Source organism: Epithele typhae (genome assembly GCF_022376455.1).
Source record: "Epithele typhae strain CBS 203.58 chromosome Unknown BXZ73scaffold_9, whole genome shotgun sequence".
NCBI lineage: Eukaryota > Fungi > Basidiomycota > Agaricomycetes > Polyporales > Epitheliaceae > Epithele > Epithele typhae.
The window spans coordinates 538,830-559,021 of record NW_025954200.1 but is presented as its reverse complement, the minus strand read 5'-3'; the positions used below and the strand labels follow the sequence as shown (position 1 = coordinate 559,021).

Sequence of the window (20,192 nt, the reverse complement as noted above, 5' to 3'; positions counted from 1 at the left end):
CTATTCGGCGGTTTGAAACCCTCTTGGCCAATTGTCCGGATATCACCCCCTCAGTGTCGACGGTCCATTTGGATGCTCGCTTCGATGTTGACTTCCAATGGCTCAGCCTTTTACCTGCGCTCGCCACACTGCACCTTCGAGGGACAATTCCCCGCCTCTTCACTCCGAGTACCACAAAACTCACGACCCTGCACATGGAATTGCTGTTCAGCTGCAACGTTTTGAGCATCTGCCAGTTCCTGGCCGGCTTCCTCTCCTTGCGAGCCCTGGACATGAATGCCGACGTGTTCAAAGCGTCCAACGAAGATCTCGATGCTATCTACACCCAATTTCCCCCTCCATCTAGCCTCCGCCAGGTGACTTTCAATGTGGCCGCGGACGCCGGGATCTTCAATCCTGGCATGGACATCATATGCAACTGGATATCGGCGCACGGTTTATCGCCGGCCTACGCCTTCAGAGGAGACATCCACAGCCGCACCAGCGCTCTTTCATTCATGGGTCAAATAGAACTGTTGGGTCCCATCGTGGAGGTTCTAGAGATCAACTTCTTGCCTTCTGGCAATATGGATAGTGAGTTTCAACCATTTCTGAGACTTTGTTCTTCTATCGGCTGGGTTTGGGCTGGGTTTCAATTTGTTTCGCCAAAATAGCCAGTTGCGATGGAACAAACCGACACTTGACGGAAATCCACCTGATAGGTGGTACGCCCGGTCTTGATGATAGGCCTCTTTCGAGATTCCACACAGTAGCTGGTTCATACCTGTACCGACCCCAGTCCGTTCCTTCAGGGGCTACGTACTGAACAGGGCGTTGTGGTCCACTTGCGCGCGTCTCGCATGCAGTAACTGTGTCGTACCTCGAAAACACGCCTATCGTTGAGACTACAGTCAAGTCAAGGGTTTGGTACGGCAATCACTGACAGTGGCTCTATATAGGCATCGCGAAGGGTACAGAGTTTACTCTCTCGCCCTTCTTCGCAATACGCTCTTGCACACTTCGATTCGCGTTCTCGGAGATGTGCGTCCCGGCCAACACGTCGCTGGCCTGGATCCCAACTCTCATCGGTCAGCTCGCGGCTCCTGACCTGCTTACTCTCAAGATCTCGTTGGCGGTCAACAACGTTGGAGACATTCGATTCCTCAACTCTGAGTGCTCAGAACCTGAACTCACGCCAGCTTTCTTCGACGATATGCGGGTGTTGGACTGGGAACGTCTGGAAAAGAGTCTCACAGGTGGAGGGTTGCAGGGTGTTGCATTGGAAGGGCAGGGCAGCAGAGCGGGATTGGAGGCGCATTTGCAGACGAAATGCCCAGACTGTATTCCCGTGGGTTGATGTCTTTGATACCCATGACGTCAACTATTCCTGAGTGGATTTACATTTGTCGGCCTAAGAGCAGTCACTCACCACAGCGCTGTAGACCCGGTGGTGCCCTCACGCCGATACTGATCATCTCTCGTGATGGATGCTGGGCCGGGTGTTTCGTGGAGCGAGATGATGGGAGCGGCTCGAGGGAGAGCGCAAGTTGAGCGTGGCGTCTGGGAATGGTGGCGCGAAGAGCACCGCCGCGCACACTGCCAACTTGTCTCTCTTCCCTCGCTCGTCCTTCCTGTTCCCACCACTACGTCCCCGTCCACTTTTCCGTCTCTCCAACAGCAGAGCAAATGTACTGGCTCTTCGCTCTTAGCCGAAGCGCCCCGACTGCGAATTCGTGAAATTGTCGCAATGGGACTCCCACTGCGTGGTACGTCGCCAAATGGCGTTTGAGTGATTGCTTAGACCTGACAGCAGGCATCCAGACAGCGTCACTCGCAATAGGCGATGGCTCTGCCTGCTTGCTTTGTTTTCCCTGGCCACTGCATGCACAAACTCCCTTTGGTGGCCACAATGCCACCTTCTACCCGACTCCGTGAAAAATTACAAGCTCGCTGGGGATCATCCAGAGTGAATGTCCGCCACCAAGACTGCGAGACAGCTCACAGGCTGCGCTTGTTGCAGCTACTATGAATGAACGTGAGTTTTCCAGCGCTCTTGAAGCCATCGTACACACGCCCGCTCTCGGTCTCGCGTCAACCCGCCACCGCCGACTCAGCGACATGCCATCCGCCGGCGGTGCGCTCCTACACGCCCACGCATACACGTTTCGTTGCAGGACTTGCCAGCGTCCCGCATTGGCTGCGCGTTGCCCGACTGGCTTTCATATAGCGATGGTGCGACACGGTGCGCACAATCTGCCTCGCCTTCCCCATTACCCCAGCTCCCGCCCACTGTGGCTCCCATCTCTCTTTCCCTCACACCCTCGCCAGGACCCGCTCGGCCTGTGCGCGCGCGAGCACAATGCTCTCGGTGCTCGAGATTTCTGCGACTACCACAGCGCCATATTCTCCGTGGGGCTCCGACTTGGCTGACTTCAGTGGATCTGGCCCTCCCACTGCGGCCGTGAATGAAGCCTGCGCGCGCGCAGAGGCCCCACACAAAGCTGGCGAGGAGACGGATGGGCTGATTGTCATTGGCGCGCACGCCGACGCCAGGCCGAGCGTCGCCACAGGCAGTGGTTGCCCGGTCAGCGCCTACCAAGCGAGTCCTCCTGCCACATCCAGCCACAGAGACTTGCTTGTTCCTCCCCCTTTGCCGTTCCGGCCACACGTTCTTCGTCTCCTACTTATATCCCTGCGTTTTCACTTATACGCCGGGGCTCTCTCTCCCTGCCGGTCCACTCCTCCGTCTATCTTACTACCTACCTCCTCCAATCGTCTCCCTCGCGTCCACTCAACCACCGCATCCTTCCCATAGGCCTGAACAACGCGATACCAAGCTTCTTTGCGATGAACAGGACCCCGCCCGACAATCCGGTTCGTCAGAACCTTGCTCTCGGTCCCGACGCGCTCACTCGCTGCCCTTCCCTCCAACCTGGGGCCGCCCTGGAGGAGCGCCGGGAACGGAGGTCAGAACGTGGCTCACAATCTCGCCGGCTGACGAGGGCCAGCATCTCTGGTTTTCCCGCCCCAGGTGTACCCACTGTGCGGCAGAGCACTCGCCGTCGAGCCCAGGGTTCCAGCGGTAGTGGTTCAAACAGCACTTGCCTTCCGGTCCCTGTGCCCACCACCCATCCCGAACCATCCCGGGATCGATCCACCCAGACTCCCCTTGACTGGGTTAATCCCTTCCACAAGGATTTTGTGCTAATGGCTTCGAGGGACCCGAAAGTTGCCTCACTGATCGAGCAGAACCGGACGGATTCTTCACGGAGAAAGCTGGAGTCAGTGAGTTTTGAAAGCCGGTTGTCAGTCACGGTGGCGCCCCAGCTTACACGGTTTGTCCCAGGCGAAGAAGTTGGGATCACAGGAAGACCTCAGCATGAAGTCAGCGCCCGCGCTGTCTGTCACCACGAAAGCCGATCAGGTTCAACCCGTTAGGAACGGCTCACCAGTCAGTGCCTTGGCTGTCTGTCCCCTTGCATGCAGTCTGACCACTCTCCAGGACACGAGGAAAGCGCACAAGGAGTCGCGGCGCACACGAGACCACTCCACTCAGCGCACACGCACAACGAAGACAGATGAAACGTGGTGCTGCTCCGCGCCCCTGTGGGGGTCCCGGCATCGACATTGGTGACCACCTGGATAACTGTGTCTTCTTCCAAGCAGGAAGACACCCCCAATTGCAAACACGATCCATCCCGCATCCGACCGACCCCTCCCCTTGAGACCACGGCAATTGATAGCGATGCGAAGTCCAGACGTCCAGTTCCCCCACGCTCGAGAACACGTGCCGTCAATCATTGGATGGATGCCAACGCGGAATATAGCAAGGAAGCGGCGCAGCAGGAGCCCGTGCAAACGCTGGGGAAGAAGGCGATCCGATCCAAGTCATTCGGCGAGATGTATAGTGCGCGTCCGCGGGCGACGCCGTTGAAATCTCGACCAGCCCCTGCGTCTGTCACGAAGCAAAACCCTGAGGATATGTCCATGGTACGTGTTGACCCGATGAAGTCTGCGAGGCCACCTCAGCTAAGTGATCCCATGTCGCAGACGTCCCGGATGTCAACTCCAGCGCAGGGCAGTCAAGCTACAGAAGAGCGTCCTCTGCCGCACACGGGCCTTGAACGGTTGTCTGAATCGGGGCCATCAAGCCTAATCTCAATACCTTCTGAGCACACGGAGCAGGTCGAAGTTTCGTCAAGACGCTCCACTTCGGTCTCCGGTCATTCAAATTCAGCTGGTCCTCCCGGCCCACCGTCGACAAACCTCCCGATAACGATCGATGCGGTTATAGCACCATCTCCTCCAAAGTCTTTGGTTACTAGCGCATCCCCAACGCCCAGTCCTCGCAGTTCCTTACGCCATGAGGAGCCCGCGCCTTCAGCATCAGGCTCCCTTGAGGGCCAGTCCAAGCTAGAAGAGAGGTTGTCCCAGACGATGTCTCAACAGATCTTGTCGCGCCCGGACGACGTATCTCTGTTTTCTAGAGCGGAGACCGTCTCAACGACTCGGTCGCCCTCTTCCAGTGTTCCCACCGTTATGTGGAGAGTCCCATCACCTGTCCCTGAGATTCCATCCTCGCCCACCCCCTCTTCGAAGACATTGGAGTCCCGCTCCATCACGTCCATCTCTGGATTCGACATCTCAGACCCGGAGGCATCCAGGACCATGCGACCTCCTCCGGCGCGCTCCAGTACTCCACCCTCTGCGTCCTCGAAAGGGGGGCCGATGGACCGCAGGACTTCCGTCGAATCGACCACCAGCACTGCGTTGTCCGCCGTAACAGTGCCTTCGCGGACCTCCAACCTAACCGTGGCTCTGAAGCGTCATCACGTCACTGTCGGTTTGCACGATACCCAGTCCGACGCTGGCTCGGCTACCTCCAGCGCGTCTACCGTCAGTTACCGTACGGTCGGTCATCCCTGGGACCCCAGTCGGTGGTATCATCAGCTCCGTCATCCACACTGAGCAACGAAGCTGAGCAGTTGCTGGACGTCTTCCGCCCTTCTTCACCTTCACCGCTCTTCTCTCCGGCTCTCACCGACAAATCGACCTTGGAGCCCCACCTTCTACCGGCTCTGTGGGCGGGCTCTGCAGCGCAACATCGTCGTCAGTCCTCCCGAGAGTCTGTGGATGCTCCAGTAACCGTGTCGTCAGCTTCCAACCGGTGGAGTGCTTCTTCGGCGAGGATGACAGAGAAACCTTCGACACCGTCCACTTTGTCCATTTCCTTCACGAACCTCTCGACAGAGAGGGACGACGAAGAGTCCCAGGTGTCCGGTGTTTCTGGTGCCTCTTTCGCCGTAGCCTCATCGACTCTGTGGCCTGGGACACATGAACGCAGTCCGTCGAACGGAACAACTGCATCCGTGTACTCTTGCGGTTCGGCACCGCGCTCCCGAGTCGCATCGGGGACCTCCCCGTGTACCCAGACCCATCTGCATCCACCACATGGGATAAGCCTCTTCCGTCGGCCCTCCCTCCCCGCAAGGAGTCCGTGGTTGGCTCTTTGCCCGTGTTCTCGAAGACCAAGACTCGTCTCGTGGACTCTCTGACTGACGACGCCCCCCTCACCTTCTCTTCGGGGTCGATCCCCCTCAAGAGCAAGGGCACAAGAAGAGCCTCTGCGAACGACGACAAGGGCAAGACCGACGAGTTCCCCATCGCCTTCCACAACCACTCCGACTCGAGCCTATCCACTGCCTCTGGCTGCGGCCCCGCCGTCCCCACGCAGCGTACCCCCTCCTCGTCATTGCTCCACACACGCAACGCCTCTGCCTCTTCTCTCCTGTACAACGAGCCCGCCTCCCAGACTCGGTTTTCCCGTGGGATCGAGATTCCCATGGAGTCCCCACCGCCCTACGCCTCCTCCCCAGTTCTTCCCCGGCGCACGCAGAGCGAGGTCGGCCTCGCGGTAACGTCGCCCGTGTCAGTCTCGGGGCAGGCGCGTTACGACGCGTGGGTGACACGACCTGTTGCGCCTGGGTACCGGGAGGCGAACGCCGCGCGCAAGGCGGCTGCCCCAGCGCACGCCGTCGGAGACACGCAAGGTACGCCCTCGAGTGCGCCGAGCGCACAGCACGCGAAGGAGTCTATCTTCCACTCTGCGCTCGTCAGCATGGGGATCAAGCCGCATGTGAAGCCCGAGGACCCGCTCCTGAGGCGGCAGAACGGTGGGCCGTCGAACTGGTCGTGAGCGCTGCGCGGCTTTCTCGCTGAGTCTGTTCATTGGGCGGATAGCCGTCTTGTTACCCTGTTTCCTTTCGTACGTCTGTGCCGGTGGTCCCGCTTGGTTTTTCAACTTCTGATCTGATCTCGTCCACACTATCACTCGTCTTCCGTACACTACCTGCGCCTCCCATACTTTAGTTCCCTGTGTTTGCGTACGATATCTCCACCCGTTACCTATATGCTCCCTCCATCATCACATGCCGTTATGCCCATTATGCTTATGCACGTCTTCCTCATCATCCCTTTTAGTCTGTACAGTATTATACAGTAGTGTGCATCAATTGTTATATGTAATCTGACTGTTTGGACGAAACTGGAGTCTGCACGCGCATCACAAATTCTTCCCCGCCCACGAAGCGTCACTGCTCTCCAGACTGCATTGGTACGTACCCTTGGGCACAAAAATCAACAACGAGATGATGGTGACAAAGTCTGCGTTCCATTCGGCTGCAGGCCCACACGAACACCGTACTGAGAGACTTGCGATCATGTTTCTGTCATTCGTTCGCCGCGCGCAGCAGCCAACGAGGACTCCACGACGAGTGTCAAGCGAGTTCTACAGATACAATGGGATAGAGGGCCCACTTCGAGTCCGAGGGATATCGTAGGGTCTGTGTGGGGCTGGCGGAAATGGCGGGGGGACTTAAATAGTGGGATCCATAGGTCACTTCGCTACCGCTCTCCACTGTACAGCAGTTACTTGCACCGCACCTCGGACTTCCTGCTTTATCATGTGTTCCCCTAAGATCATTCTCGTCACAGGCTCCAACCAGGGCCTTGGATGGGGCATCATCAAAGTCGCAGCCCTCCGCGACCCGGCTTCGACGTACATCATGTGCACCCGCAAGCTCGAGGCCGGCCAGGAAGGGATCCAGAAGTTGCGCGCCGACGGCGTGACAGCCAAAGTCGACCTGTTGCAGCTGGACGTCACCTCCGACGCGGACATCACTGCCGCGGTAAAGCACGTCGCCGACGCCTACGGGAAGCTCGACGGTGAGTGTCCGCGTCCGGGTGCTCGGGAACTCACCATGACCCGTCGACGCAGTGCTTGTGAACAACGCCGGGGTTCTTTCCTGGGCGCCCAAGGACGACCAGCCGATCGCAGAGGTCCGGGCGATGTACGCGAAGGTGGTCGACGTGAACCTGACGTCGCTCGCGGTCGTGACGCACGCGTTCCTGCCGTTGCTGTGGAAGTCCGCGGACCCAAAGGTGGTCGGCGTGTCGTCCGGGCTGGGGAGCATCGCGAACACGCTGACGAAGAAGATGGGCCGCACCGCGCCGTACGGGGCGAGCAAGATCGGGATGAACGGGTTCAGCGTGCACATGCAGGTGAAGGAGAACGACCGTGTTGCGGCGGAGAAGGATGGTCGGGAGCCGCCGTCGGGTAGGACGCCGGTCCGGTACTTTGTGTGCCAGCCGGGCGTGCTCAAGACGGCACTCTTGAACTTCTATGCGGCGGGCAGGGAACCAGAGCGGGGGGCAGAGGTAGCGGTTCGGCTGGCGCTGGATGACAAGTTCACGTATGAGGGCGGGTCGTACTGGGAATACGAAGACGAGGAGATGAAGAGAGTGCCATGGTAAAGAGTGTTCGATCTTGCGCCTGTACTCGTGGCATTTGTACTTGGGACTTTGAGCATGTTGAAATAGCAGAGACAAGTCCTGAAGCTGAAGGCAAGATCTGAGCGCCAATTGGACGTGGGCTCTTTTCCGTGCCGGATCCGGATCCGGATCTTTGTCAGACTCGACCAGGCTCTGCCCAGACGGGCCTCCAGGTCTCCGCAATGTCTGCTACGACTTCCACCACCACCACGCCCTTCTCCCTCACACACTCACAACCATCATGGCATTTTCTGGTGCCTTGGTACGTCTGTTGTCGCTCATTACGAGCCAATCTAACTCCACGCGGCAGACGTTGACCGACCTAAATGACTTCATTACTCCTTCTCAAGCTTGTATCAAACCGGTAGAGCAAAGCAATAAGCCCGAGTCAAATGACCCTGGTGCCGCAACGGTGAGCACAACCTTGTGCAAGTGTTGTCTACCCCTTCTGGCTGTGTAGTATGAACAATCAAAATGGCGAAATTGTCGATGGGCAGGACCCGGCCCTGGTCACGCATCGTGTGCATATATGCACCCGGACAACACCATCTGAGTTCTGCATATGCGGGGGTTCCTCATGGAACTGACATATGCATTTTGCTCTTAGACTCAAATTCAAGTTGACTCGAGCGGCTCGTACTATGAGGTACCTAGCAATCCCACGACGGCCGCACACCCAGGAGAAGGGAAGAAGAAGCTGACGGCCGCGGAGATCAGTCTGAATGACTGTCTGGCATGCAGGTACGCTCATTCTAATGGTTTTTCAGGATCGTCCTCACGCGTATGTCAGCGGGTGCATCACCTCCGCCGAATCTGTCTTGATCACCATGCAGTCCCATGCTGAGGTCCTCAACTTCCTAGAGAACAACCCCCCACCTCCTTCCTGTCATTACCGGGTGCCTATCATCTCCATCGCTCCTCAGTCGCTCGCATCTCTCGCTGCATCCGTGTCCTCGGGTCATCCCAGAACGTCAGCTTGCTCCAAACGCTTCGGCGGATGAGCGCGTTCTGCAGAGACATCCTCGGCTTCGCGCACGTCTACGACACCACCTTCGCGCGCCACCTCTCCCTCCTTGAGCATGTACGCGAGTTCCAGGAACGTAAGGCTGGAGAAGGAGACTGCAAGCTCCCAATGCTCGCAAGCGCATGTCCGGGTGGGTCTGTTACGCCGAGAAGACACACGCGGAGATGCTCCCCTTCATTAGCCGTACGAAGAGCCCTCAACAGATCATGGGAACACTTGTGAAAGAATGGCTGGGAACGAAGTGGGGCAAAACGTACGCAACTTCCTACCATGTGCTTCTCCTTCATGCGAGTGTGGTCCTGATCGTCCCTCTTCCATCCTTGTCTTTATCCTTCTCAGCCCAGATCAGATCTACCACGTCACAGTGATGCCCTGCTACGATAAGAAACTGGAGGCGTCGCGGCAGGACTTCTACAACGAGGCGTACGCCACGCGCGATGTCGACTGCGTCATCACTACCGGCGAGCTCCAGTTGCTCATGCTCGAGAAGGGCTGGGACCTCTCTACGCCCGTCCCCGACGAGAACATCCCGAGACCGGTGCCATCCAACCCAGACCCGGTTCCTTCCTCGCAAAGGACAAGGAGGGCGCATTACCTGAGCTCCTTGCGCACCCCGGCTCGAGTTCCGGCTCCTTTCTCCAAGCTCTCGTGCGCGCGCTCATCGTTGCACATCCGGATCCCGCTGCACTGTCGCTCACGACCCGCGCCGTCCGCGGCTCAGACTACTCCGAGGTCACGCTCACACACACTGGCACGAACGAGGTCCTCTTTCGGGGCGCGACATGCTACGGCTTCCGCAATCTGCAGAACGTTGTCCGGAAGGTCGGCCGTGACGCAGGTGTACAAGTAGCGCGCGGCGCGGCGGGCAGGCTTGCTGGGCGTGCGAGGGGGCGCGCCGTCAAACGTGGAGGAGCGGTGGGCGCGCCGATCCAGGACAATCGAGGGTATGACTACGTCGAGGTCATGGCTTGCCCGAGCGGGTGCATCAACGGTGGCGGTCAGTTGCGTCCGCCACCATCTGCTCAAGGAAAGGACGAGGAGGGCCTGGTGCGCGATTGGGATGCGGACGGTGTCCGAGTCCCCTCGGAGCCCCCGTTGGAGACCGACGAGCCGTTGCCGGCCCCCGTCACGGGTGTGCGGTGGGGCGACCGGGAATGGACGAAGACGGTCGAGGCCGCGTACTGGCGGGTCCTTCTAACGCCGTTGCCTACTCCACCCGCGGATGGCGTACCGGCGGGTGCGGGGTGTGCCGAGGCCGAGGCGGACGCACTCGCCGCCCGAGTGCTTGTCGAGGCAACGCGCGCGAAGGGCATGGGGGAGATCGTGGGCTGGGACGTGAGACTAGATGAGGAGGCGGAAGGAAGGCGAACGATGATGTTCAGGACGCAGTATCGGGCGGTGGAGAGCGAGGTGATTGGGCTGGCGGTGAAGTGGTGAGTCGACGATGCGTCGGTATAATCGACCTCGGACGCTGTAGTGTATGGTTCACGATGCCCACTCGAATAGATGTAATATTGTTTTGCGCACACCGCTATAGATCTGCGCCCTACCTGGGCCTGAAGTTACACGTAAAGTCGTTTGGTTCGAATCAAGCATGACTGAAATAGACTTGATCGAACGATGACGACATGAGCGAGCTTGCGCTACGTTGTGTATGCGGACACTACTAGGGGACTAAATGGACTATAGCGTATAGAGACGACACGGAGGGTCGCAGTGGTATGATTGATCTCCTTCCTTCCTTCCTTCATGCGCACGAGCGTAGATGCACGCCCAAGGGTAGCACCATGCGCTGCGGTGCAGGCTGAACCTGAAACTGAGGTAGTGGGGCAAGTGTAGGTATGGATAGGCTATAGGATTACGAGAATAAGAAGCGGGGGCACGGAAAACAATTGAAAGGCATGACAGCACCTATGATACAACAGCGGAATTTGTCGTGGCGGGGGAGGCGTCTTGGATACGGAAATAGGATGTGCAGATGCGGGAACGCGTAATGGGAGATGATTACGAGACGGATGGGGGGAAGTGGTACTTGGTGTCGAGGACAGCAAGCGGCGAGAGGGACAGCAGATTGCAAGAACAACTCGTGACAGAGAGAGAGCATGCGGATGAGGCGGAAAGCGACTAGACGGGGAGTAGGATACCGGGGGCGTGAGGGTGGCAACTCCGCGCTCACGACGGGGGCTGCGTGCGGACGACGGACGGCCCCCATGTGCGGAGGTGGCGCGGGTGGTCACCGCGGTGGTGGAAACGGTGGTGGCGCGGCGGCGACCGACTACCGCCTGCCTGGCTTGGACATCGTGTGGGCGTAGTACGGTGCGCACTCGGGGCAGTAGCCGCGGTAGACGGCAATCACCTTCTCGGAGGCATCGGGGCCGAAGTACTGGGTGTATGGGTGAGATGAAGAAAGGGGCGGGAGAAGGGAAGGGGACGAACGCGGTCGCACGAGCAGCCGGGGCAAGGGTTTGGGTGGCGGCGAGAATTATAACAGTACGGGCTCTCGCAGTCGATCTTGCGCAGTTTCCTGGTCTGTGGCGATGTGCGGGGTGAGTACAGCCGCGAACTCTAAGCGCAGGTGAGACTTACGATGATGTAGTGCTAAACAATCAATAAAAGAGCACGATGACGTCAGCGAGCGCCGGAGAAGTACGCGGATGAGGGACGGACCCCACAGTCATACTTGGCTCCTTCGCTGGGAACGGGGCCAGGTGAGCTCGGCGGGTGGGAGAAAAGCGAGAGGCTAGACCCACGTATCGAGGTTGCACATGTCGAAGGCACAGCGTTGATGGAAACCTTAAGGCTAACGGAGACGGAAGGTTAAGCGATCGGAGAAGCGTCGAGGTCGTGATGGCTCACGAGACTGGCGGGTGGGGTGCGCGGGGGAGCGGGGAGGAGAGAATAGGACGAGGGAGAGGAGGCGGGGAGAGGAGGCGGAGAAGATCTGCACTTAGGGGCGGGAGGACTCGGAGCGGGACAGGGGAGCGGAGCGTGGAGGAGGACGGGGAGTCGCAGGCAGGCTTTATACAAGTCCGTGTCCGAACACGAGAAAGCGGCGGGCAGACGGGCGCTGGCGAGCGTGACAGCTCTGTGCGCTCGCTCGACGAGGGCTGCTGATCCGGAAAGATCGATAACGGCCGGCAGCACGAGCATGAAACAGCCCCGCGGTTGGCAGGCAGATGCAGGGCAGATGCACCCGATAGCGGGGGTGTTGGCCACCGCCGGCCACCGACCAACTCAACTGCTCGGCCACACCGCCTGCGAGATTCACCCGCGGCTTCCTCCGGACCCGGCTGTCACTCTGCCGTGCCCGCCAGACCACGGTCGCCGTCCGCGGCACGCTCCGTCGATCGTCGCGCGTGGCCGTTATGGCCACCCGCATGTGCGGACAATGAGCAGGCCACTGCGTGCACACGGAACTCGGCACCCTCCGTCTCCTTCTGCGCGCGCACGTAATGGACAGTCTTCACACCCGCCCGCGTAGGTCATGCGCCGTCCCCCGGCGCGCACCGTCCCTTGCCCGGACCACGTCTGCGCTCCGACCCGGCTCTCGCCCCGACCTCCGACCCGTTTCCGCCACGCGCGCTCCGAACTGGGCGCCTGCCGCGGCCACGGCGCTTCTTGGCCCCCGGCATGACGGACGGACGGTCACACCCTCTGCCGCGTCCTCCGCCACCCTCCAGATGGCCTCCTCCTCTTCCCTCAACCCCACCACCCGCTCCCGTACCCTGCTCTTCATCTCATACAGGGACTCCCGCGCAGGCACATCTCGCTCCCGCCGTCCCCGCGCCATCACACACTATGACCACGCCCAGGACGCAGACGACGAGCACGAACGCCTCATAAACGCCGAAGCCGGCCAACCCTCCATAGACGCAGAACTTCCGCCTACATGGTGACTACCATCTCATATTCGGTCTCGGTTCTTCGCCCCCTCTGCATTCCAATCAACGAGCCCTCTAGCCGTGGGCAACGGGCATCCTCCCACTCCGCCTTGCCCTGCTGCGCTCGCGCCTCGTCATTGTTGTTGAGCGCGCCATGAGGGCTCGGTTGCGGACATCTATGAACGCTTCCTTTCTTCCTCCTTGACACGCGATGCTGTGCCACACAGCGAAGCCGTTTGTTCGCCTTCCGCAACACGGTCACCTCCGTGCACGTTCCCGGCCACACACCCTTCCGTGATCGGTCCACCGCGTATTCTTCCATTGTCCGCCCTCGTGTCTTTGCTGTCCCCCGTCGCAGGTGCGCGTGCCGTCCTGTGAGGAGGCGGCTTCGGGCACATGAGGGTTGGTCAATGCTCGGAGTTGTCAAAAGGCTTCTCTGCAGCGCGAGGATAGACCCGTGCGCCCGATCATGGTCAGTTGACTTGACCGGGCTGTATGCGCTGCGTCTTATGGCTTTTCGGCACGACTTCATCTCTCTGCTTTTGGAATGCATCGGCCGAGCCATTGTCTTCATTCACCGATCATTGGTTGGAACGAGGGAGACCTTGGCTTGACGGATGGTTCTATGGAGCTTTAGGGAGACGTCTGGGCGCAGTTGCATGGCCGCGGGGGCACGAGGTGGTCAGCCTCGTGCGCATAGATTCCGCTGTTGAATGAGCATATACCGACTTCACGGTTTTCACGTGCAGGGGGCAGGCTGCACGACGTCGCGGCTTGAGACGCTCTACTGCGGCTCGCTAGGGTCTTCTGACTCTGGAAGAAGTCGTCCGTTACGCCCGTCAGTGCCTTGCGTTCATCCTGCCCCCGCCAACCTGAGCAACGGTCTCTTTTTGCCGTGTTCGTAGCGCTGTGGTCGTATTAGCCCATATTCTGCGACCTGCTTGCCTCGTTGGTCGCGCGAGGTACCTACCAATCAATTCACCTCCCCGGCCAAGCGAAATGAGAAAGCTCAGGTGTTTGGCCGTGCCTCTGTTTAGAACGTCTTGCCGAGACGTTATCACGTCGCCGAACGAGCCTTGCGCCCATTCTGACCACGCCTTTTCCATCATACGTTCAGCCGCCCCGACCCAGTGCTGACATATCTTTCCCTGCAGGGTCGACATATCTGATCAAGTGAAAGAGATCCTGGCCGGAGTGCAAACCAAGAGTACGCCTCCCACAATGTACCGATATTCGTGACCTGCTTTCTGATCCCCCGTCCAGTCGCGGTGCTTGACAAGCTACATGCAAAGCATGTCCTCCCGGGATTTTCGGACCGTTCGGCAGAAGAACGGGAGATCGAGACGGCCACCACGGACATCACCAAAGTAATAGATGGCTATCGTACGCTCTGCGTAGAAACCTGCTCACGCATTCCGCATCGTGCCTGGCCAGGACTTCCGACAATGTTCGACATTGATTCAACGGATAGGATCTTCGAAACCTCATTCGTTCCCGCCCTCCCAAGCCACCGGGTCACATCACGAAGAGCTGGCTGCGAAGAACGTCCAGCGGGGCCTCGCTGCCAAGGTCCAGGAGCTGAGTGCTACGTTTCGAAAGAAGCAGAGGGTCTACATGGAAAGTGAGTGGTTCCATGTGCGCTTCTAATGCCCCGACGATCGATGGGCCTTCTGGTTGAGCGTGATGGGCTCAATGGGCGTGCAACAGAGATCCAAGGTCATGCGATCAAGAACCAGGATCTACTCGCTGCGTCCGGCGCGGTGTCGCTCAAGGGATCGGCAGGCATGTCCGAACTCGACGAAGATGTGCAAGCGGCGGCAGCAGTGAGTCACGCACGTTACCGCAACGCGTCACCGTCCGGTCCTCGGGGCTGATTGCGTTCCGTCTGCGCCGGTGCGCATCAGTCGACGGACGAGGTGGCGATCCGGCAGATTACGCAGCTCGACCTCACGGTGCAGGCGCGCGACCGCGAGCTGACGGAGATCGCAAAGTCGATCGCGCAGCTGGCGGAACTCTTCAAGGACCTTTCGGCACTCGTCATCGACCAGGGTACGCTCCTCGACAGCGTGGAATACAACATTGAGCAAACAGCGGTGCACATGGAGGACGCCGTGAGGGAGCTCGACACGGCCACACGGTGAGTGTTCCTCCGTTATACCTGCGCCTTCCGTTCCCGCTCCCGACTCCCTCGGCTTCGGTTGGATCGAGTGAACTTGATGCGCCCGCAGATGCGCGTGCATGCCTTCTCTCGATCGCGCTCGTGCCAACGCGCGCATGCGTGGCCGTCTCCTCTTCTCTCCGAAGTTCATACTGTCGGGCAGTGTGTCCGTTTCGGCAGTTTCCATCCCTTCATCTACCTGCACCTCACTCAGACGCTGCGCGAGGCCAGCGCATGTCACCGCGAACACCGGTGCTGACGAGATATCCCAGTTACCAGAAAAACACGGGTCGACGACAGTGCATCTTCCTGCTGCTTCTCATCATCTTCGGCCTCATCGTCGCGCTCATATTCAAGCCGCGCCGGCATCACCCTCCACCTCCCCCGGCGCCAGCGCCTGGTTCCCCGCCCGAGGCGAGCACGAGTTCCACCGCGGAGGTCGCGGCGCGCCGTGGCCACGACCACGACCACGACCTCGCTGCGCAGCGGACGGGGGCGGCGACAGTGACGGAGGCGCTGCCTTCTGTGCTGGACGCAGTGGCGACGCACCCCGTGCGTCTACTGCGGGTTCGGAGAGACGTTCACACTCGTGTGTATACATGAGGTTGCTTGGCGGCTGTTTCTTTTTCGAGGGGGCTCTTGTACCTGTTTTGTCTTCGTAGATAGTTCGCTTTTCCTTATTGTAGACTCGATGATAGTACTTTCTCCGCGCGTGGAGAGTTCCGACGATCGCTCTTGTCGCTTGGTTGTTGTTTATGAGTCTCCTAGGGATGTCTGCATTACGTCTGCCTGCCCACAAGTGTCCAGATGATATCCAGTTATCTGAATGAGAGGACGTGTTCATACAAGCTTGGGCGAGGTGCGGTTGACTGTTTGGCAAAATAGAAATTGTATTTTGAACACGGCGACTGCCATTCCCCCTGATACTCCTGTGCTCTACACAATTAGATGAGCGGCGGCTACGGGCTGTCGTGTTCAGTTCCATCCCGTTCAGCCCCGGCAAGACGCGGCCCGTAGACTCCCTACGCAGGGTGAAAACAACAAATGACGATGAACAACGTACTACACAGGTGTCCATGCCCCTCGCGAGGCGGCGCACGATAAACCATATCCAACCTTTAGTTCCATTTCCTCTCTGACACGAGTGTACATGTAGTACAGAATTTCGCGCACAAGTATGGGACTGTGTGTGTGTCTGTGCCTGTGGGGTGGCGCGCACGTCGCACGTCGCGTCCGAGCCGCCCTCACCACCGTTGTTAGCGACGAGGCCATCTCTGCCGTCACCCTTGAGCGCTTGAGCCAATTGTGGTGAGTTGATGGGTGTGCAACGGCGACGTCCTGATCGAGAGGCATGCGGCGAAATAAGATGTGGGTAAAAGTGCGCAGCCGCTCGAGAGTCGAATCCAATCTGGGACAGCCCTCGCGCACAGGCCGCGGTTCCGTCAGTTCTCGGTCAGAGGTCTCTCCCATCGCCCATCTCGAACTTGCATCTCGCATCGTCGTCCGTCGACGTCCCTTCCTTGCTTACCACCACTGCTCTCTTCGTCGCCTCGCTCGTCTCTCAGGCAGGCACCGGTCCTTTCGCACTCTGTCTTCCGCGCCGCCTCGGCAACCTTCGCATCTTCTGTAACGACGGGCTTGGAGGTGCCTCTATCTCCGGAAGTGACAAGCCCCGAGTTCCGGTGCTCCCACCGTTCGACCATATACTCCAGCTCGTCGGCGGCTCGCGCGACTCGACCACCCTCGCCACAATCTCCTCGGGCAGGACGCTGCTGCGCACTGCGCTTGCGCCACTCAAATTCGACCACAAAACTTGAACTCTCTAATTCCCGACCTCTTTGCGAGCCATGAGCATCCCCATGCGCACCCTCGACTACGGCGGCAGCGGTGGCGGCAGCGACTCGCACGCCGGCTCGCCCTTCTCCGACGACCACGCGCCCTCGCCCGTCACCGGCCGGCCGCTCCTCCAGCACGCACAGACCGTGCCGCTCCCGACGCCGTCGACGGGCCCACACGTGCGCATGACGGAGCCCCCCGCGGGCCCGTACGCGCGCGCGTACGACGCCGAGAGCGCGCAGTCGTACCCCGTCCGCTCGGGGCACCGCGGCTCGGGGCACGGGTACCCGCGCGCGGGGAGCCCGGGGGAGAGCCAGGACATGGACGGCGGGGCGGGGCGGAACGCGAGCTGGGACCTGCTCGCGGGGGTGCGGAAGTTCGAGCAGGGGTACGAGCGGTTCGACACGCGGAACGCGAGCGAGGCGCACCTCCAGTTCGCGGACGGGGACGTGCCGAAGAACGGGGTGAGTGGATCCTTTCGGTTCGTCGGGTGGAAGTGGAGGGGGATGGAAGGAGCTGTAGAGGGAGGTCGCGAGAGTTCGGTGGGCTGACGGGGCGGTTGTCTTGCAGCTCTCGAGGCTGTATCAGTATCTGCTGAACGTGTCGATCGTAACGAGGTGGGCGATCTTCATTGTGCCCGTCTTGGGGATTCTGTGGATCCCTGGTATTCTTGGTCTCACCAAGTTTCCCGACACGAAGGTACGAGAAACCGTCCCGACATCTTTGCGCATGAGCTGAGGGGACTACTGGGTAATAGTTCGAGGGGGTGAGGCTTGTGTATTGGAGTATATGGTTATCTGTTATGTGGGCCGGTGAGTCATGAGTCTTTTGTGACGCGATAGATCGATAGTCCTTAACTAACATGGCGTATTGCTTAGGATGGTGGGTTGCGCTCGCAGCGAGGTAGATATTCGCTTCAGCTGGGCGCTCCAATTGACTCACACCTTCAAAGTATGTTTCTGCCGCATTTCCTACGGCACACGGCTGGCGTCATAGTGGTCGGCACCAGGAAGTACATCGAATGGCTTTCAGTGCTGCATCGGTTCGTCGAGTGCACATACCTTGGAATCCATTGAACGAGCTGACGTCTCGGCCGTGTAGGTATGCGGCATTTTTTGGGTGGTCACTGGCCATTTGGGTGGCCTTCCAACCTTTGATCAATGCCAGACAAGAAACGGACAGTACCAGCCAGCAGAAATTCATTGACACTGTCAGCAAGCTCCTCTTTGCTCTCATGCTCTCTGCTGCGTTGTTGTTTGGAGAGAAGCTATCCATCCAGTGGATCGCCGGCAAGTTCCACGAACGGTCGTATGCCGGTGCGTGAATAATGAAATGTATCTGACAGCAAGGCTGACATGATCTTCGCCTCTGCAAGAGCGTATTGCCGACCAGAAGTTTGCCGTGCGCTCTCTCGTCACACTATATGCGCACTCAACGGACATCCCGTGGCGCGCGGACACTCTCAAGGATGGTGACAATGCAGACAGATCCGCGAACGGCAAACGCAAGACTTTGAACCCTCAGAGGCTCTTCAAGAAGGCGCTCAAGGGCGTTCGCGGTGTTGCGACTACAACCACAACCGTCCTGGGCAATGTTGCGTCCGAGATTGCTGGAACGTAAGCGAACTACGCCCCGAGGACGCGCGATACCGATTAACTCGATTTCCGCCTTAAATTAGGTCTGTTCTGCAGCCAGATTCCCCTCAGGCGAAAGTCAAGACCGCACTCGAGTCCGCAAACAAGTCCAGACTGGTCAGTCTCCGCTTCCAACGTTCAACATTTTGCTGACACCAAGCAGCTCGCGCGCCGTTTGTTCTATTCCTTCGCTCGCCCGGGCTCGGATAAAATGTTCGTTGAGGACATCTTGCGTTTCTTTGCTACGTACGACGAGGCCGAACAAGCCTACTCTATCTTCGACAAGGACATGAACGGTGACGTCAGCCGCGATGAGATTGAGATGGCATGCATGTATGTGCTGACCCTCCTCGCCGGAACATGTCCGGAATGCTTACGGTAATATCCTCAGGGAAATCCATCGCGAACAGCTCTCGATCGAGCACTCAATGAGGGATTTGGACAGCGCTGTCGGTCGCCTGGACAACATTCTCATGAGTTTGTATGCCATCGCGGTTGCGCTCATTTTTGCTGTCTCGCTTGTGCGTCTCTTTCTCAAGGCTCATTCTTCGCCCATTTGTTGATTTATTTTTCGCAGGAAGCTTCCGTGGCTACCCTCCTGTCCAGCGCCGGAACGCTGGTCCTTGGTACGTTAGCTCCTTCGCCTGCGGTCCTGCTTATTCTGACCTGCTCATTCAGGTCTCAGTTGGCTCATCGGTGGCAGCTTGGCGGAAGTGCTTACCAGCATCATCTTCCTGTTTATCAAGCATCCATACGATGTCGGCGACCGGGTCGAGATTGACAAGATCACGTACACTGTCAAGGAGATTCGTCTGTTGAGCACCATCTTTTTGGACATCAACGGATGTCTTGTTCAGGCGCCAAATACTGTTCTCAACGCTCAACCCATTCACAACATGCGGCGTAGCCCTCAGGTGGGTCCAAAGTCGATTCTCAGTCGATTATAACGCTCATCGTTGTTCCCAGATGTCTGAGCCGTTCGAATTTGACGTGTCTTACGGGACAACCTTCGAGCAAATTGAGCGGCTCCGGGCTGTTATGCTTTCGTTCGTAAAAGCGGAGCGCAGAGATTACCTGCCAATCTTCGACGTCTACGTCATCGGTACGCATCGCTCTTATTCCCCCGTTCGACTCCCGTTTCTCATTTCCACTTGCATATTAGACATGCCCGCGCAGGAAAAACTCACGCTGAAGGCGGACATCAAGTACAAGAGCAACTGGCAGCAAGGAACGCTGAGAGCGCAACGACGGAATAAGTGGATCTGTGCGCTCAAAGCCTCACTCGAGAAGCTGCATATCTACGGGCCCGCAGGTCCTCCGTCCGGTGCTCCAGCTCCGATCAAGTATACGCAAGTCCCGTACTCCGACGTGCTCAAGCAAGAGGAGGAAGAACGGCACTCGCGCAAACCCACGTCTGGCAGCGACGAGCTACACATCCCGAAGTCGGACTGGACGTTCTCGGACCCGAACTCCTCCGCCGGTACGTATTCCTTCTTCTCTTGCCCTCTTCATCAGTCGCTCTTTTCCCGCTCGCTTACGCGCCCCTTTCTCGGCAGTCGACAACTCGCAAGACGTGTTCGACGAAGGCAGCCAGCTCTACCGCCCCACCCAGACGCCCGACGGGTCCGTGCGAGGGCAGCCTCCGATGGCGATGCCCAGCGCGGTCACGATGCCGGCGATGCCGATGCAGGGCATGCCCTCGTCGAGCGAGCGAGGGCCGGTGATGGAGGAGATCGAGCTGCGGACGCCGCGCGCGGACCAGCTCACGCACAACATCTGAGTTGACGTTCGGAGCCCGTGCTGTACAGGAGACAGAGATCGCGCTCGGTCGCGGGGGCACGACAGAAAGT

At 58.9% G+C, this 20,192-nt stretch overlaps 5 protein-coding genes across 5 annotated transcripts; 4 read left to right on the top strand and 1 right to left on the bottom strand.

The window, feature by feature from the left end:
* Positions 1-6,941: 6,941 nt before the first annotated feature.
* BXZ73DRAFT_42626 (short chain dehydrogenase/reductase family protein) lies at positions 6,942-7,791 on the top strand (the record flags this gene model as incomplete). Its single annotated transcript, XM_048018990.1, has 2 exons — positions 6,942-7,203; positions 7,256-7,791. 2 exons carry the CDS (start codon positions 6,942-6,944, stop codon positions 7,789-7,791), a joined length of 798 nt encoding a protein of 265 aa, XP_047880518.1.
* Positions 7,792-8,050: 259 nt separating this feature from the next.
* BXZ73DRAFT_88732 (iron hydrogenase) lies at positions 8,051-10,270 on the top strand (the record flags this gene model as incomplete). Its single annotated transcript, XM_048025062.1, has 8 exons — positions 8,051-8,071; positions 8,120-8,221; positions 8,417-8,550; positions 8,600-8,756; positions 8,777-8,967; positions 9,015-9,086; positions 9,173-9,344; positions 9,368-10,270. The coding sequence occupies 8 exons, from the start codon at positions 8,051-8,053 to the stop codon at positions 10,268-10,270; spliced, it is 1,752 nt and encodes a 583-aa protein (XP_047880517.1).
* Positions 10,271-11,108: 838 nt separating this feature from the next.
* On the bottom strand, positions 11,109-11,600 carry BXZ73DRAFT_98934 (uncharacterized protein; the record flags this gene model as incomplete). The annotated part of the gene is made up of 5 exons (XM_048027839.1): positions 11,109-11,216; positions 11,270-11,362; positions 11,420-11,431; positions 11,501-11,525; positions 11,584-11,600. 5 exons carry the CDS (start codon positions 11,598-11,600, stop codon positions 11,109-11,111), a joined length of 255 nt encoding a protein of 84 aa, XP_047880516.1.
* A 913-nt stretch (positions 11,601-12,513) lies between these two features.
* On the top strand, positions 12,514-15,475 carry BXZ73DRAFT_42851 (t-SNARE; the record flags this gene model as incomplete). The annotated part of the gene is made up of 7 exons (XM_048019036.1): positions 12,514-12,725; positions 13,869-13,921; positions 13,978-14,081; positions 14,149-14,335; positions 14,422-14,537; positions 14,619-14,851; positions 15,145-15,475. The coding sequence occupies 7 exons, from the start codon at positions 12,514-12,516 to the stop codon at positions 15,473-15,475; spliced, it is 1,236 nt and encodes a 411-aa protein (XP_047880515.1).
* A 1,553-nt stretch (positions 15,476-17,028) lies between these two features.
* Positions 17,029-20,122, top strand: BXZ73DRAFT_42705 (Mechanosensitive ion channel-domain-containing protein; the record flags this gene model as incomplete). Its single annotated transcript, XM_048019008.1, has 15 exons — positions 17,029-17,172; positions 17,279-17,407; positions 17,466-17,520; positions 17,587-17,611; positions 17,661-17,750; positions 17,810-18,024; positions 18,084-18,324; positions 18,387-18,459; positions 18,506-18,675; positions 18,734-18,863; positions 18,920-18,968; positions 19,021-19,256; positions 19,309-19,444; positions 19,505-19,822; positions 19,899-20,122. 15 exons carry the CDS (start codon positions 17,029-17,031, stop codon positions 20,120-20,122), a joined length of 2,235 nt encoding a protein of 744 aa, XP_047880514.1.
* Positions 20,123-20,192: the final 70 nt, after the last annotated feature.